The sequence below is a fragment of the Gadus chalcogrammus genome, chromosome 10 (assembly GCF_026213295.1).
Source record: "Gadus chalcogrammus isolate NIFS_2021 chromosome 10, NIFS_Gcha_1.0, whole genome shotgun sequence".
Lineage (NCBI taxonomy): Eukaryota > Metazoa > Chordata > Actinopteri > Gadiformes > Gadidae > Gadus > Gadus chalcogrammus.
The window spans coordinates 16911501-16928079 of record NC_079421.1 but is presented as its reverse complement, the minus strand read 5'-3'; the positions used below and the strand labels follow the sequence as shown (position 1 = coordinate 16928079).

General features: G+C 41.6%; 2 protein-coding genes across 3 annotated transcripts; one reads left to right on the top strand and one right to left on the bottom strand.

Annotated features, from left to right (window-relative positions):
• Window positions 1–264: 264 nt before the first annotated feature.
• On the bottom strand, window positions 265–3706 carry zic6 (zic family member 6). The gene is made up of 2 exons (XM_056601203.1): window positions 2746–3706; window positions 265–971 (listed from the first exon to the last, which is right to left on the bottom strand). The coding sequence occupies exons 1-2, from the start codon at window positions 3704–3706 to the stop codon at window positions 265–267; spliced, it is 1668 nt and encodes a 555-aa protein (XP_056457178.1).
• Window positions 3707–10390: 6684 nt separating this feature from the next.
• On the top strand, window positions 10391–15267 carry zic3 (zic family member 3 heterotaxy 1 (odd-paired homolog, Drosophila)). 2 transcript variants are annotated; one of them, XM_056600470.1, is made up of 4 exons: window positions 10391–10550; window positions 10626–11629; window positions 12572–12735; window positions 13026–15267. In XM_056600470.1, exons 2-4 carry the CDS (start codon window positions 10639–10641, stop codon window positions 13206–13208), a joined length of 1338 nt encoding a protein of 445 aa, XP_056456445.1. In that variant the 5' UTR covers window positions 10391–10550; window positions 10626–10638; the 3' UTR covers window positions 13209–15267. The 2 variants fall into 2 exon arrangements, with proteins under 2 accessions (XP_056456445.1, XP_056456444.1); XM_056600469.1 differs by having other exon boundaries at window positions 10391–11629.
• Window positions 15268–16579: the final 1312 nt, after the last annotated feature.

Below are 16579 nucleotides of genomic sequence, written 5' to 3'. Positions count from 1 at the left end.
GGAAAACCGTGAGGTGATGTACAAAGTATATAGGCCTATACTTTTCTCCTGATGTCTCCACCCCAGATTAACCCTTAGCGTGCTGCACCAACTGCTCACTATATTAAGAGTGTACTTTCAGGTTAACACCTGGATCATCCGTTACATTCCAAAATGTGTTTCACACAACATCCACAGAGATACATGTAGTTATATGCAATATAATGCACTGCGACTATTTAAGACGTCACATAAAGGCCCCTCAAATGGAAAGGCACGAGCAACTCAAATAGACTGTATGTTATTGTTATTATTATTATTATTAGTAGTATTATGTTTTGGTGAAAAGGAGTCGACGCCGCTGTGGCACGTGTACCACCCATTCACGATGCTTTTCTGAAAGGGCGAAGGGGACGTCGTAAAAGTTCGTGCGCTTGGAGCGAACCCAGTCTGGCCACACGTGTACTGAGACGCCTCGGACCTGTAGCCGCCCCCTGCACCTCCCCGCTGCATCAACAAGGGGTCCAAGAGGGCCTGCGACCTGTGTGTCGAGTAATCCAAACTGTTGTCAAATGTGTGATGGAAACGTGACCTGAGGGTCGAGTCATCTCGGAGGTTCTCTGGGGACAGGGACTCTTGACCCGTGCTGGTGGTGGTGCTCGGGGTGACGGGGGGCTGCACGCGCGCCACCCTGGCGGTAACGGAGGGGGTGGGTTCACGTCGGTCCGCCGTCGCTTCAGGTGACCTGGTGGCCTTCTCGATGTCGTCTTCGTCGGCGTCGCGCGCTTCGCTCTTGGTGGTGACGTAGGCCTTGCAGTGGAGCTTCATGTGCTTGCGCAGGGAGCTGGGGTGCGTGTAGCACTTCTCGCAGCCCCTGACTTTGCACATATAGGGCTTATCGCTCGAGTGCACGTGGGAATGCTTCTTTCGGTCACTGCTGTTAGCGAACCTCCGGTTGCAGCCCTCGTACTCACATTTAAAGGGCTTTTCACCTGGATAGAAATAGAGAATGATTTAGGTCCGTATGCGTGAAAAGACAAAAACAAAAAAAAATACTTGAACAAATTGGGCTCGATAAATCTTATTTGTAAATGGGGCGACCATAAGCACTGTGGTTTGACAGTCAATCCTATGCTTCTATTGAAGAGAGAGAGTGTGTGTTTGTGTGTGTGTGTGTGTGTGTGTGTGTGTGTGTGTGTGTGTGTGTGTGTGTGTGTGTGTGTGTGTGTGTGTGTGTGTGTGTGTGTGTGTGTGTGTGTGTGTGTGTGTGTCCATATCTGTACATTTTATGTCTCTATATAGTGTATTTTTAAGCTATTAAGTGTTCGCCGTTTAGATTTTCGAAGGAAATATGTGTAAAAGTGGCAATGATTGCCGAATCTATGTCAATTTTAGAGGCACATATTTTATAAAAATAAGATTTCCTAACAGTCAGAGTATGATCATCAGAGTCAATAATATCTGGATATTTATCAATGTGCCATACTTTTTTTTGAGAAGCATTAAGCCTTATGCTGCTTCATAGACACAATTCAGCATAGCTTTACAATCTTCATTTATAGCCATAGATGTACTATATGCCTACATTGAGTTTAGTCCCTCTATGAGTTTAATCCCTATATGGTCTAGCTATTTTACCATTTTAACAATTAATTACGTGTCCTAATGGTTATGATATACACGTAGGGTGCATTTTAATCAATTTGTTCTGTCTGTTCTTTTCCCTAAATTGTGTAGCCCTAAACACAATGTGATTTGATTGGAGCAGCTGAATCCTAATGGCTTCCTGTGCCCAATGGGCCTATCTTCCTTTTGTTATTACTACACAAATTCTCAATAGAAAATTAAACGTGTTTACGAACTTGGTCTTTGTGAATTATTAAATTCATTCAATCAACAAAAGGCCCATCTATAAGCCTACTTCAAGGAAACCGAGTTTAAAACAGCCCAACATTAGACCGTTACAGATGTAGGCCATTAGGCCTACTAGGCCTTCTCTGCGTGCACAACCGCTACTACTGTAAAGAAATGTAAAATAATTTGGGAAAAAAACACGAATGTTTTTATTCTCTTTTCATCTTCCAAGCTGAAGATCCCTGACTGCCTGGTGATTCCTGCGCGGGCGCAGAGGAGACAAATCCCTGGGAGGCACCGACGGTGGCGTACACGCTACGTCACGACTTTCCGGTGCTCCCCTATTTATTTATTAATTTGAATGAATGGAAGGGAGAAGAAACCCAAACGCCCTGGCCTAACCGAGCCTTTAATGTATCTTCTGCTACTCTGCTTCTAAATGGCATCCGCCCCGTACTCCTCTCACGCAACGAATTAACATGAACACAGAGAGAAAAGGTAAAGCGAAATATATTGATCACACATTCCTTTTTTTTTGGCGACATTTAATCAACACAAATAAATAAATAAATAAAGGCAATATCAACATGGACATCATTGCAACGACAGAAGCAGCAGCACCAGTTAAAGCAAAACAACAACAGCATAATAATGGTCATATAATAAGAATCGCATAATGCTTTCCAATATAAACAATTTATTTCAACATATTTATGGTTTGCAATGAAAATGTACGATTTGTTTATATTTCTATTTTTTTTGTATATTTGTAGTAATTATGAATGCATAGGCTATTAATTATGATGATTGATATAACTAATATATTATTGATTATGGGCTATTATTATAATCGTTATTATCTTTAAGAATAATAGTAATATGGTTGCATTAGTGTTGTCGTTATTAACCAACCTGTATGAGTCCTCTTGTGGATCTTAAGATTTTCAGATCTTGCAAAAACTTTTTCGCAGCCATGGAAAGGGCAAGGAAAAGGCTTTTCCCCCGTGTGCACTCTGACGTGGTTCACCAGCTTGTACTTGGCTTTGAAAGGCTTCCTCTCCCTCGGACAGTTCTCCCAGTAGCACACGTACTCAGAGTGCTCTGGTCCTCCGACGTGCTCCACTGTCACATGGGTGACAAGTTCATACATTGTGCCGAAAGTTCTGGCGCAGGGCAGCTTACCCATCCCCTCCTGGCTGTCGATCCACTTACATACCAGCTCATGTTTTTGATTTTGTTTAGGGCATCTGATGTAGGCGTCGCTCCCCCCACGCTGAATCGCCATATTCAGCGGCTTGTACAACCCCAGGAACTGGGTGACGAATTGCTGGTTGTTTCCCCTCGGGCTGATGGTTTGGCCATAGGGATGGGTCCGGGAAAGCAGGTCTCCTGGTAAACCATGCAGCATCATCTGACTGCCCAGATCTCGACTTGACTCGTTGGAGCAGTGGGCCTGCTCTTGATACGTGGTGAAAAAGGCATGGCTTCGGCTGTCTCTGCAGCCTGGAAGGTCACGATATCTCCCAATACCGCCATGTTGGTTAGTTCTCGATGCCAGTTGGTCAGTGACGGGTGGCATTCCGGCTCCGGGAAGATTGGCTCCAATGAGAATGCCCCTATGGTTGTGCTCTAACGGGTGGCTGGGGTATCCAGAGTCTGCAAAATGGTGAACCGAATGGTCAACATATGCACCAGACCTCGTCTCAGGGTAGTCTCGCAAATTGTGCGAGGGGCAGAGTTTTAAGGAACTGCCAGTGGGGTGCCCCATGTGCTCCCCTGCCAAAGGTGGCAGCACCACGCTGGGTTCACTATTGCTCTCCCCGGGGTTGACGCAAGAAAGAGGGCAGCCACTAAACCTCGACAGACTTGTCATGTTTTGTTGTGAGTTTGGCTATGCGTTTGCAAAAAAAATCAACCAATTCAGAATACTCAGGATATTTCTAGAAATCCTGTTTCCATTCCCCCCCCCCCTCCCCCTCCCCCCCTCTTGTAGGTAGTCTACAGGCCTATCATCTGCATGTTCAATTCTTGGCCGTGAACTTCGCATTAGCAGGGACCAGACTCAATTTCGTCAGAGTTGGTGTGAGTCCCATGCCGTTCACTTTGCCCTCTTGATTTGTGGCAATAACCGGGGTAGTAAAAATGCTTCGAAACAGGCCATGGTGCAATATAAAAGCACAGCAGGAAAAGCTGCTTTTAAAAAAGGGAGCTTAGGGATTGGTTGGAATGCGCTGTGATTGACAGGCGCTGGGTTTGTTTTAAAAGGGACACGCAGGCACTCGCTGCACGACTCCGTTTTCAAATATCGGAGAGAAAACGCTTTGAAATGTGCCGCGTCTGCTCCCAAATATTGGTGCCTCTTTAACTTCAGGCGCCATATTATGATGTCTATTATATACATTTCTGCAAGTTGATCGGGAGAATAACGGTCAGTCCATAAAACTGATTTTATTGAGGTTATCCAAATGCGTTTCAAGTGACTATGTTGGGATATTTGCCACCTTTTTTTCATTGTAAAGCTTGCCAAAAGTATTTACCCGTGAGAACAACAGGCTGGACTGTGGAATATGCAGCCTACTCCTTCCCTACGCAGATGAGAATAGGAACTGCTTGTTTACTTTTTGAATCTGAGACAACCATAGAGGCTGTCCATTGTGTAGCTGTGTGTCACATATAAAGGGGGAACCGATTTTTAAAGCAACAAGTCTCCAAGGCACTTTTCTATTAAGTCTGATGGAACATAAAGAAAATCACGTCTTTCTTTTACTGTTTGATGGGTAAACAGCATATTTAAAACTTATTTGCTGGTACATTGTGAACTAAGCAAACCTTTACTGGATGGAATTAAACATTTACACATTTTATTTTATTTTAATCTTTAATCGAGAAATATCGAGAAATATCTCCTAAGTGTGAAAATGTTTTCAAGTCATTGATTGTCGACATGTGGGTCTCGAATGTGGAATACTTAACAATACTTTTTGAATAACAGCAGTATTGGTAGAACAGTTAACAGGTCTATCTCCCACTTTTCCTTGTAGGCATACTCTCCAAGCTCTATCAAGGTGACATGACAAACATTATGTATCTAAATCCCAGTGTTACAAGTGGAGTCTATTTTTAATTTTGTGTTCATTCATGCAAACAATACAGGTTGTCTTCATAAGAGAGGACAAAATAGAGTTTGAAGAATCGAAGTTGTCTACCTCAAGAGAGTTAATGGTTAATTAAATTCTTTATTTGGCAGATTGTTATTCTTAGAAACTCATCTGCAATGCATTCCAAAGCAATAGAGACTTGACAGTAAACGCCACAAGACAAACATCGGCCAAACTCCATACCATGGCTGTAATAGATGCTCATGTTTGCCAACCTTTAACCCAGCACTTTCTTTTTAAAGACTTGGTGTTAATACCTGCACATGAAAACTGATATGTCACGTAGATGGTCTCTGGAACATGCACCATGAAAAATAACATACCTTCTTTTAGGTCTTGATGCATTTCAGTCTTGATGCAAGTCTTGATGCATTTCATTGTGAATAGTTTAGTCTGCTGTAGGCCTACATGTAATTCAGACCATGCAATGGCGGCATTCAATTTAATCGCTACGCATGATATTCTCTATTACAAAGCCATAAAACTCGAAACAGAAATATGTTCTACATTTCCAATATAATGTTCTAAAATAAGTTACAAAATCGTATTCCACAACTATTATCTAACTGTACTATTTACTAAAAGGTTATACATAACAACGGTAATTATGTTATGTATCTCAATGGGTAACTAAATGTATCTCAGAATAACAGTAAACAACAAACAAGCCTGCATCTTTAATGTAGCTAGCAGCTGTTTACAGTTGTACAGTGAGTAAATAAAGTTGTATCGCGTGCGGTGATTTGATTCTATGCCTTTTAACCAGCCAAATCTAAGTTGGGAAAGAAACACAGCTTAAAGATTTCAATAAAACTCCTTCAAACTGTAATACTGTGTGAGTGAAGGCTCTTTATATTATATATAACGGCCATAACTTAATCAAGGAGAAATTCAATTACCAAGGAGACACATGGAGAAATGTCACTGAAGTAAATTGTGGCATTTACTTCTCTCCTTACTTCTGGGATATGACAGGGAATTTTTAAAGAAAAAACACCTGTCGCTATGTCAGAGAACTTTACTCCATCCGTCTCTCAACTAAATTAACTGCTTTCACATTGTTAAGTATGTGCATAACCCTTAGAAAGGTATCAGCAGGTAGCGCTTTAAGTTGCTTCGCAGGTCTGTGAACCATGTAAGCTGTAACACGTTCTTCAAAACTGAAATGAGAAACAAAGGTCAAAAGGCTCAGCCCGTGGTTTGTATGTGAGTATATGAGAGAACACTGTTGAGCAAGAAGAAAACATACTAAGTTTGCGTTTAGTAGCATGCTTGCCACCCTGTGCCTGTGTGCGTGAGGGGCCGTGTGTGTTTGCAGGTGTGTGTTTGTGTATGCGCCTGTGTGTATGTGACAAAAGCCTGAATTAGATTTGTTTGTAGATGTACAAGCATATCTTTAATGTGTGTATGTGTGTGTGTTTGTGGGTGTGGGGCCGTGTGTTTGTGAGTGTTTGTGTGTGTGTGTGTGTGTGTGTGTGTGTGTGTGTGTGTGTGTGTGTGTGTGTGTGTGTGTGTGTGTGTGTGTGTGTGTGTGTGTGTGTGTGTGTGTGTGTGTGTGTGCGTGCGTGTGTGTGTGTGTGGGGGGGGTGATGGACCTTGTGTTTGCGTGTGTGTGTGTGTGTGTGTGTGTGTGTGTGTGTGTGTGTGTGTGTGTGTGTGTGTGTGTGTGTGTGTGTGCGTGCATTCGTGTGCGTGCATGCGTGTGTGTGCGTGTATGTGTGTGTGGGCCAGCATGTGTGTGTTTGAAAAAAAGACCTGCACTTCTACATGAACTTACAAATATGTGTGTATTGAAATTAAAAGGGGAAGGGCTGCAAAATGAACCTGTTACACAAATGAACAGGTTCGGAAAGCACACATTTGCAAATGGATGCTCATATCACAGCAAGAATTCAATGAGTCGACATCAGTCAGGAAAATAAAAACACAAATCCCAGCAGAGAATTACACAGCAGGTCACATAGTATGGACATCACATAGTATTTCAACAATTGCTAAGCGTATGGTAAAACTACACTGTTGTTGAATATCCTGATAAATTAATAATATACAGTTATATTCAAAACTAAATGAGGCTCCTTTGTGGTGTACGACTGCAGAGCGCCTACACATCTGGGTAACAATTTCACTTTCACAAATATGATATCTAAGCCTCCACAGACAGCCGACCCATGATCAACCCATGAAATCCAAAACGTTTATACCCATGTATGAACCGATGCAATAAAACCCAGCCCTCTTGTAAATGTGATCATAAAAGCTAACTTTTACTACTGAACATTTTAACATGATTGTTGGTAAGGCCATTTTATGTAGTTTTTCATCTAGTAATGATTGCCTAAATTAAGAAAAAGTTATTTTTTGAATTTAGACATTTAAGAGAAATAATGCAAAAAAATATGTATTAAAGATCAACCATAAATTAGAAATTTAGAAAAAAAAAAAATATATATCCAAAATATGAAAGACTATGTTACCTTTGTTCATCCACACACAATATGTAAATGTGTTGTTGTCAAATTAAGGGGCATGCAACTTATTGTTATGTTTATTTTATTAGGGTTGCTAAAATAAACAAACTAAAAATGAGAGGCAGAAGAAATGGCTACAAAGAGAACCAAATCAACACATACAGCAATGGAAAGAGAACGAAATGTTTAAAAATATTGAATTCACTTTTTCTTTGGCCTACAGGGTTAGCTTTTGGCCTTGTCTAAATCGTTCTCAAAACCACACATTAGTGTCAGGGCAGCCTAACGGACGGTTGAGCAGGATATATCAGGTCACACACAACTAAGCTGGCTATATGTTAACCAAGACGATGATCTGATAACGCTCTATAGCATGCATAAATGCTTGCATATAATATTTAGGGAAATTATGTCTGTGGAAGCAACAGACACGATAACAATTAGGACAATACCAAATAAAGGTCAAGTGTTTACCATTACGGTTGCCGTTAATGCTCCACTCTTTTCCAAAATGAGCGCATAGGCCTACATCTGCGAGGTGTTTCGACAAGCATTATTTTTTTAAGTAAATGCGCATGCTCAGTCAGAAAAGCTTATGGTGTAACCAATGACTACACTGAATATTTTCCTTTTCCACCACCCAATGAGTCAGCCCGAGCAGTATTTACCAAAAGGCTGCACAGTTTGTTTTCACAGCTCCTTATTTAGGTGGGCCATACTTTCATCAAGGTAATCCTTGATGTAAGTTTAGTCCAGGAAATATAAAAAAAAAATTATTGATATAGACCTACAAGGTTATATGTGTATAAAAAGTAAAGTAATTGGCTAATATAAAAACAATACATGCCTAGTGGGCCTTTAACAGAAAACCTCAAATTATAAGCTAAAAATAGAAGTAATCTTATGATTTTAACTATGAATCACGTCATTCTGTCATTCTGTCGAAAATGGCACCACCAATGGAAAATACAGAATTGTTGGAAATTTTTCTTTCTGCATGCTATTTAACATTCAAACTTTATTTGTCTTTACTCGTCGAGCAAGAGCTGTTCCGGATTCAATAATGAAATCCACCTTTCTGGAGGGCAGTGAATATGTTACTCTTCAGCTTTGGCTCATAAAATGTTCCATTAAACACTATTATCTACATTCTGCAGTATTTATTGGTGTAGGGCATATGGAACATTTGCCTATACCAGTCAATAGTGTGAAGTCCTCATGTGTCATTGGGCCCATAAAGCATAGAGCAGGGGACGTTAAGGAAACTTAACTGTCTGTCACTTGCAGACGGTTCACCAAAGGTCGCAATAAACCTAATCTCCAACACTGCGAAGCAAACTTAGCGTAGCTAACTTTCTCCCATACCGCCCCCCCCCCCCCTCCACCCAAACACCCCTCCCCACCGGCCCCCCTCCTCCTCCCCCCATCCCTCTCTCTTCTACACTCCCTCTAGCTCTCTGTGCAGGACTATATATTGGTGGGTGTGGGGGGAAAAAAAGAAAGAAAGGAAATGTGTACATGTGTACGTGCATATACGTACGTGCGCGGGCGTGTGAGCGCATCGGAGGAGGAACGCGAGTGTTCATGGGGAAAATGCGGTATAGGAAAAAATACTCGTTGATTGTTTAGGAAAGAAAAACTTGGTGGTAAAGTGAACAGCCGACGCAACTAAATGGGAAAAAGTATATATATACATAACGTTATAGGCCTACACAAATGTATCGATCTATATATAGCTTGGAGTCCGAATGCAACGATTAAGAAATTCGAGAATTGCAAACTTCCGACAGCATCTAAATCACAAATGCACAGGGCGTAGCCCATTCCGAATTGATTAATACCGCAATGATTTAGGACAAACTGATTTAGGACTATAGGCTAATACAAAAATGTGAAACTCACCCATTAGTTTTATACTTCTCCCGAGGTAATGTTTAGGGAATGACTGCGGGTTGGACAGGGGGCGAGAGCAGAATGAAGGACTGATTTGAAAACTTTCCTTTTTCTTTTTTTCGAGACGTTAAAATAAAGCCGGTGAGCTCCTTCCTGGGACAGATTGAGGGGAAAGGGATGTGAAAGGCTTGAAGTTATAAAGCGCTGCTTGAGGCACTCAACGCGTCTCTGTATTTGATCAGATTCTGTGCGTCCTGCAGCGAGTCAGCGGCAACCCTGCAACCCGCTCAATGGCACGGTTCTTTTGGGTTGAGCAAAAAAAAAGAAAAATATATAGAAATGCAAAAAAGCATGCATATTAAAATTAGTGACGTATTTCTGTCAGTTTACTCTTCTTTAGTCGTATAAAGGGTTTTTTCTGGGGCGTTGGGATATAATCCAACTTCGTCAACTCTACATTCTAGTTTTAGTAATTGAACATAAAACTATTCACGGATGGAAAATAAAAGAGAGAATGCATTTAGAGATGGATGATAGATAGATTGATAGACAAATAGCTTTTTCTGCCGCATCCTGGTGTAAACGAAACAAATCTAATGTTACTTCATGCCTGAAACTTGTAGGCCAAAAAAGTTGCAATGTTTTACACACATGTCTTTAAACTTTATATTTTGGCTTACGTGCAGATTGTGGTAAAAAAAAATAATAATAATATTGCACGACCAGTGAACTGTTCATATAGTAAAGTAATTGTTATTGGATTTCATACAGTACAAAAAACAACAACTACGCTATTAGCGCTCAGTTCTGGCTGTAAAATAACGCTTGCGCTATCCAATGAAATCAGACCATTGAGACGAAATGCCATTTCTAATACCGAACCTTGCCAATCAACAGAAATCTAGCCAATTATCTCCCTCCTTTTCAGTCACGTGTGAAAGAGGTAGCCGAACCCTCATTGGGTGTCGTAGCACTGCCTCCCGAGTTCATTTATGTGCTGGGAGTGAGTGATTGACTTTATCAGTCCAAGGACATCATTCGCTTGGAAAGGGGGGGAAGTTTGATCCTCTTTCTCACGGATCGCTATAACGGGAGTTTTTCTCGTAACTCTTCCCAGCGAAAGGATTTTTTTTCGGTTCAATGGGTTTTTTTTATTTTAATGTAGACTGTTGAAGAAAACGCCTTCCAACCCACGGTACGATCTCCGAAGCTTCTGCGTTCCGCTAAACTGGAATTGTACCTAATTGTATTTTGTTTTTTCTTTCACAAGTTGACTCAAGCTCATGACCATGCTTCTCGATAGCGGTCCGCAGTTCGCGTCGTTAGGAGTAGGGGGGTTCGGAGCACCACGGCACCACGAACTGGGGAACAGAGACCCGGGGCTGGGACTCAACCCCTTCTCAGACTCCCACTCGGCAGCTTTCAAAATCAGCCCGGTGGCTCACGAGATCGCATCCAGCCAGACATCAGCGTTCACCCCGCAAGCCACTGGATATGCAGCTGCCCTGGGACACCCTCACCACGGCGGACAGGTGGGCTCGTACGGAGGGGGACCGTTCAATTCGACCCGAGACTTTCTTTTCCGAAACCGTAGTGTGGGAGAGTCCGCGGCGTCCAGCGCCCAGCATGGGATCTTTGCAGCGTCGGCGGGGTCCCTGCACGGACCGCCTGGGATGGCCGATAACCCAGGACATTTGTTGTTTTCGGGGCTCCACGACCAGGGGGTGAGCCACTCTTCACCCAGCGGACATGTGGTCAACAGTCAGATGCATTTAGGTTTGCGCGGGGACATTTTTGGAAGACCTGATCCGTATCGTCCAGTCGCGAGCCCTCGGACGGACCCCTACGGAGCACAGCTTCACAACTACAACCACCCGATCAATATGAATATGGGCATGAATGTACCGACGCACCATGGCCCGGGAGCGTTTTTCAGATACATGAGGCAACCCATCAAACAAGAACTGTCGTGTAAATGGATTGACGAGAACCAAATTCACCGGCCTAAGAAGACTTGCGACAGGACTTTCAGCACAATGCACGAGATGGTAACGCATGTCTCCATGGAGCACGTTGGGGGCCCCGAACAGAGTAACCACATATGCTTTTGGGAGGACTGCCCGAGAGAGGGCAAATCCTTTAAGGCCAAGTACAAACTGGTGAATCACATACGTGTGCACACGGGCGAAAAACCCTTTCCTTGTCCATTCCCGGGATGTGGTAAAATATTCGCCCGGTCGGAAAATCTGAAAATTCACAAAAGAACGCATACAGGTAGGCTATGTTTGTAACTATATATGTATTGCTATTTCTTGCTAAGCATTGCGCAATTCGCTGTGAAGAAATAAGATGCACGTATAACGCATTTGCATGGGCGTAAAAGGAGCATTGTAACGGGGCTTGCAAAGTAAACAAATGTTGAGCTGCGGTTATCTAGGCCATGTTAGGTCGCCACAAGACTCTGGCATTTTTGAAAGTGTGAAAGTGAAATGTGTATTGTAAAAATGTGACTCTTACTTTAGTTCAGGCTACGTAGGTCTACACCACGTGCGTTTATTATGTTTCGCATATTCTTTAATGAATCCTAAAAATCAATCACCTGTTATTCAAGGTTAGTAGCCTAGGCCTATGGTTATCCTGCAATGTGTAGGACAGTATCATAGCGGTGGAAGAAATGCTGAGCAATTACTTAAAATATAAAGAGTAAACATGCGTTATTTTAATGGCTATTGGCCTGCTCCATTTAGGTCGACGTTGGGTAGTTTGGGATTTGCCCTCTTTTCTAAACACAGATGAGGTCTAGGCCTACATGTGGTACAGTTCTGACCAGCATCATGTTTCTTTAATCTTAAGAGTACCATGTGGCCTAATATAGGCCTAGTAAGATCATATTACAACGTGTGTATTGCCCTGGAGTAGATACGTTGTTCTGATTCAGTGTTTACAATATGAGTCGAGCCAGCCAAGCCAGCCAAACGGATAGCAGGCCTTTTGAGTGTGTAGTAGGCTAGCTGACACCGGCTAGATACAAGACGAGCTGGTAGCAGAGCGGCAACAGTGTGCGTGCGCGTGTGCGCGCGCGCGCGTGTGTGTGTGTGTGTGAAGACGTGTCGTGCAATCCTTTGCAAACATCCAGGTGGCCTTTGATGTGTGTTGCTGCGACCATTTAGACGTATCTGCCTATGTTAATTTGCGCATTTAAATTGATTTTTACAGGTGAGAAGCCGTTTAAGTGTGAGTTCGATGGCTGTGACAGACGCTTCGCGAACAGCAGCGACAGGAAAAAGCACATGCACGTCCACACATCTGACAAGCCATACATCTGCAAAGTGTGCGACAAGTCCTACACCCATCCCAGCTCTCTCAGGAAACACATGAAGGTAATTAAGGTCTTCATTACACCTTAAACACATTACGCACCATCCCAATCCCCCCAGACAACTCCAGTCATTTATAACAAGGCTGCTTTGATACACTGTGTGCAAAGTTAATGGCCGTTTTTTTTGTTGTTGCCCTAAGCTTGTTTATTAGGCCTATCTGTAAATTGAGTATTTTATATCTTATATCATTTCTTTATAGAGCCACATCGGCCAATATAGTTTTAGGTCGAGTTCTTCTATTTGGGCTGAGAACAGTTGATCCTAATGGACGTTTATCTTGCTTATTGCAGGTACACGAATCTCAAGGTTCTGAGTCATCTCCGGCAGCAAGTTCTGGATACGAGTCCTCCACACCACCAGTGCTGGTTTCAGCGAACACTGAAGACCCAACAAAAACGCCACCGTCAGTCGTACAAAACACGTCTGGGCAGCACGATGGACTGGCACCCAATTTTAATGAATGGTACGTTTGAAATCAAACACAGCATCCCTCAATGTGGACCAAAAAAGGTTTTATGAAACCTTAATAACTATTCACACCACGATGTACAAAATGGAATTGCAACAACGTGAGGAGATGAGAACAAGCCAACAAAAGCAGGCCACGTCCATTCTCAGGAATTAAATTTGACTTTTATTCCGAGTTTGGAAAAATCAAATAAATCACAAATAAAAACATATTAGGTACTTTCAAAGTATAAATAAATGTTTTCCTTTTATTTTCAGTTGACAGATCTCAGAAAATTATTTTATTTTTCATTTTATGTATTTTCTCAAATTTTATTTAAAAAAGAAAAAAAGGCAGTTTATTTTACGCTGTTTTATATAATGGTGACCTAATTTTGTCGCCTTCCAATTGATTGTTAGTAGGCCTACTTCAAACAGTCTTAAGAAACGTGCCAAAGTCTTTGTCATGAACTTGAACAAAAAAAAATCATAAATAAATATTATACTCGTGAATGTATTTCCTTGTTTGATGGAGTCGAATCTGTTGTTATACGTCCGTTTTCAGGTGGAGAAATGTGGTATTAGGTTACGATTGTTACCATTAAATATAACGTTGCCTTTTGTTAATACCGTTGTAAATAGCCTACATATCCATGATGCCATATTTATCAATTTGTAATTTAATTATGGGTATGAGTTCTGAAACTTAAATGATATTTATGGAAATGTTTTCTAACAAGACTGTACAGTTTGGGTCATAACCAGCTTAGCATAGAAGAAATGAAAAACTCTAAAGCTCCAACATTGCGATTGTATTCTTTTTTTAACCAATACATGTGTCTTATTTGGATCTAAGATATCATCTATATGAATTTTATGGATTTGTCTATATATGATGCAAATATGTCTGTTACTTTATTTAGCTTATGAGACCATTGACATGTAAATCATGACCGTGCAGAGCTGAGTTTAAATGAGGTGAGGAGCGACCAAGCGGCTCTTTTTTTATATCCTCATTTGGGATGAATTAAACATTTTGTGTATTTTACTTTTATAGAGTCAGAGATAGATGTCAATTTGTAGCATAAATTCATCAGCCTTTTTCACTCGTGTAGACCTACAAGTTTAAAGCCGATGCGTGTTACATCCACAAACTCCAATTCTCCGTGACAGTTTTTAAGTACTATTTTAAATTTAGTATCGCATCCCGACACATGAGCCAGATTGGCATCCTTAATAGTTCCATGTCTTTGTGAAGGTAGCCTATGTTTAATGTGAGCATCGGCAACAAATGGAACTGTCTCAACTCAGTATCTTCAAAATAAAAGTTTTTTTTGTCTGTCAGCTTGCATTGTTTTAAATGTACTTATTCTGTGTAACTAAGTGTGTTATTTGTTACTGTGGTGTTGCATATAGAGCAGTTTGATTACACATTTGCTTGTTTTGTGTGAGTAACGTGTCAAGATGACCATTTTGTGTTAACAAAATTAGTGAAAGGAATAGGTTATTAGATGTGGGTTCAGGGGAATACTTCCTGTGGCAAAAAGAGTTACAGCATTGCATTGTTACCCATTCTCAAGAATTCAATATTATGCATACACAAAGTTTATTGGGCTCCTATGAGAACAATTTCAGACCACCAGCACTACTTTTAAAACAAAAAAATGTAAAAACGGTACCTCTTGACAGTGATATATTAAATACGTTTATTTAAATAATTTAAGGAATATATGTTTTATATGCTATTTTCTATACCTTAATTTAAGAGAAGTACTTTTCTTATTCCAACAACCTTTCTGCCCAATGTCCGAAGTCCTAAAAAGATCTGATGTATAAACAAAGCTAGAATGTGATGTTGTAACACTTTCTGGGAGAAATGGGTCAAGCTCCAAGTTATTCCTGAAAAGCAAAATGTTTTACTGATGAACTGTGTCACTGTGCCAGTTGGAGGCAAATTATGTTACAGCAGGAGACTTAGGCCTCGGCGATACCTAAAGATCATATAAGGTTCCTTGTACTTTTAGGCTACTGTACGTTGGTTTTTTGTTCTACCAACTATTTATGAAGAAATGTGAACGAAAGTTTTGACTGAAATTAAAAAATAACATGTAAAGAGTATTTCGGACATGGACGTTAATTATTTGTTTGGCCCGTGTTGTGTTGCTGAGTGCGGCTAGTGTGTAGCCTGCGTTAGCATCGCTCCTCCATTCTCTGCACCGCAGCGTCTCCAGCTCACTTGAACTTGACACTGATAAAGGCGCCATCTTAGTATCGCGGTTCTGGGAAAGGGGGCGGGAAAGTTACGGAACCTATGGTCGCCTACTTTTTGTTATGTTTTCCTACAAACCCCCACAAAAAGAGAAAAGCAGCGAGAACGAGTCATGCTTTATTCACTAAGGATTGTAGCAGTTGCTGCACAGATGATTAACAAACTAAAGCCAAGTGCTTAAAAATAGTAGCGACAGAGGGCAGTGACAGTGCACGAATGCCTAGTAGTAGGAGGCTGCGATGCAAAAGAGAGGAAAGGAGACTACGGTTAGTGGTCAATAAAGTGTGCATAAGCATACGCTTGATATGCACCATGATCAGCAAATAGGCCTACAAATCAAATTGCGTTGAAGAATGTACACAGACTATAAGCGCACTTTATGTCTGAGAAGCGTTTTCTTATATATTTGAACAAAACAAGGATGCCTCTAGTCCTCCGATTTGATTCGCTATTGGTTGGATTTTCTCTTTTTTTATAAACCGTGAAGTTTTACCAACCCCCACTCAGCGTCCCCATCTCTCTGCTCTGCACGACCCTACCCCCCATCCCTTTCGACGAGAAACCGATTTAAGATTTTATTATTCAAATTCCCTTCCTTTGATTCCTGCGCAGGCGCCCTCCTGCATTTCACCACAGCGTTGTATCTTCATGCACACGTCGTCGGGCGATTCCACGTCGTTCCTCGCTGACGCCGTGACGTCAAATGTCTCAGCTTTCTCGCCCTCTCTCTGAGCACTTCCATGAAACCCGTCTACATGAAAGATGATGTGTTGCATCCAAGCTATAACGATGGAAAATAGCCTACCCAATCCCCCTGTCCGTTTACTTTGACTGCTGCACCCTGCGACACAACGCACACGCTTTTATTATGATTATTGTAATATAACATACCCTGCACGGGAATACGATGATGTATAGTAAAGCCGAACGAGGACGCTTCAGTGTGAATAAGGGAGCAACTGAGAGTCACGTGATGTGCGCTGTTGACAAAAGATAGGGGCTGTCTGACGGTCTCTGTAATAGACGGCAGTGCGTTTATTGATATCGAGCTGCCAGTTCCCATAGCCTACAGCTGGTTGTACTATCTATAAACTCACACGTGACGATAACAATATGTTAGCAGTGAGT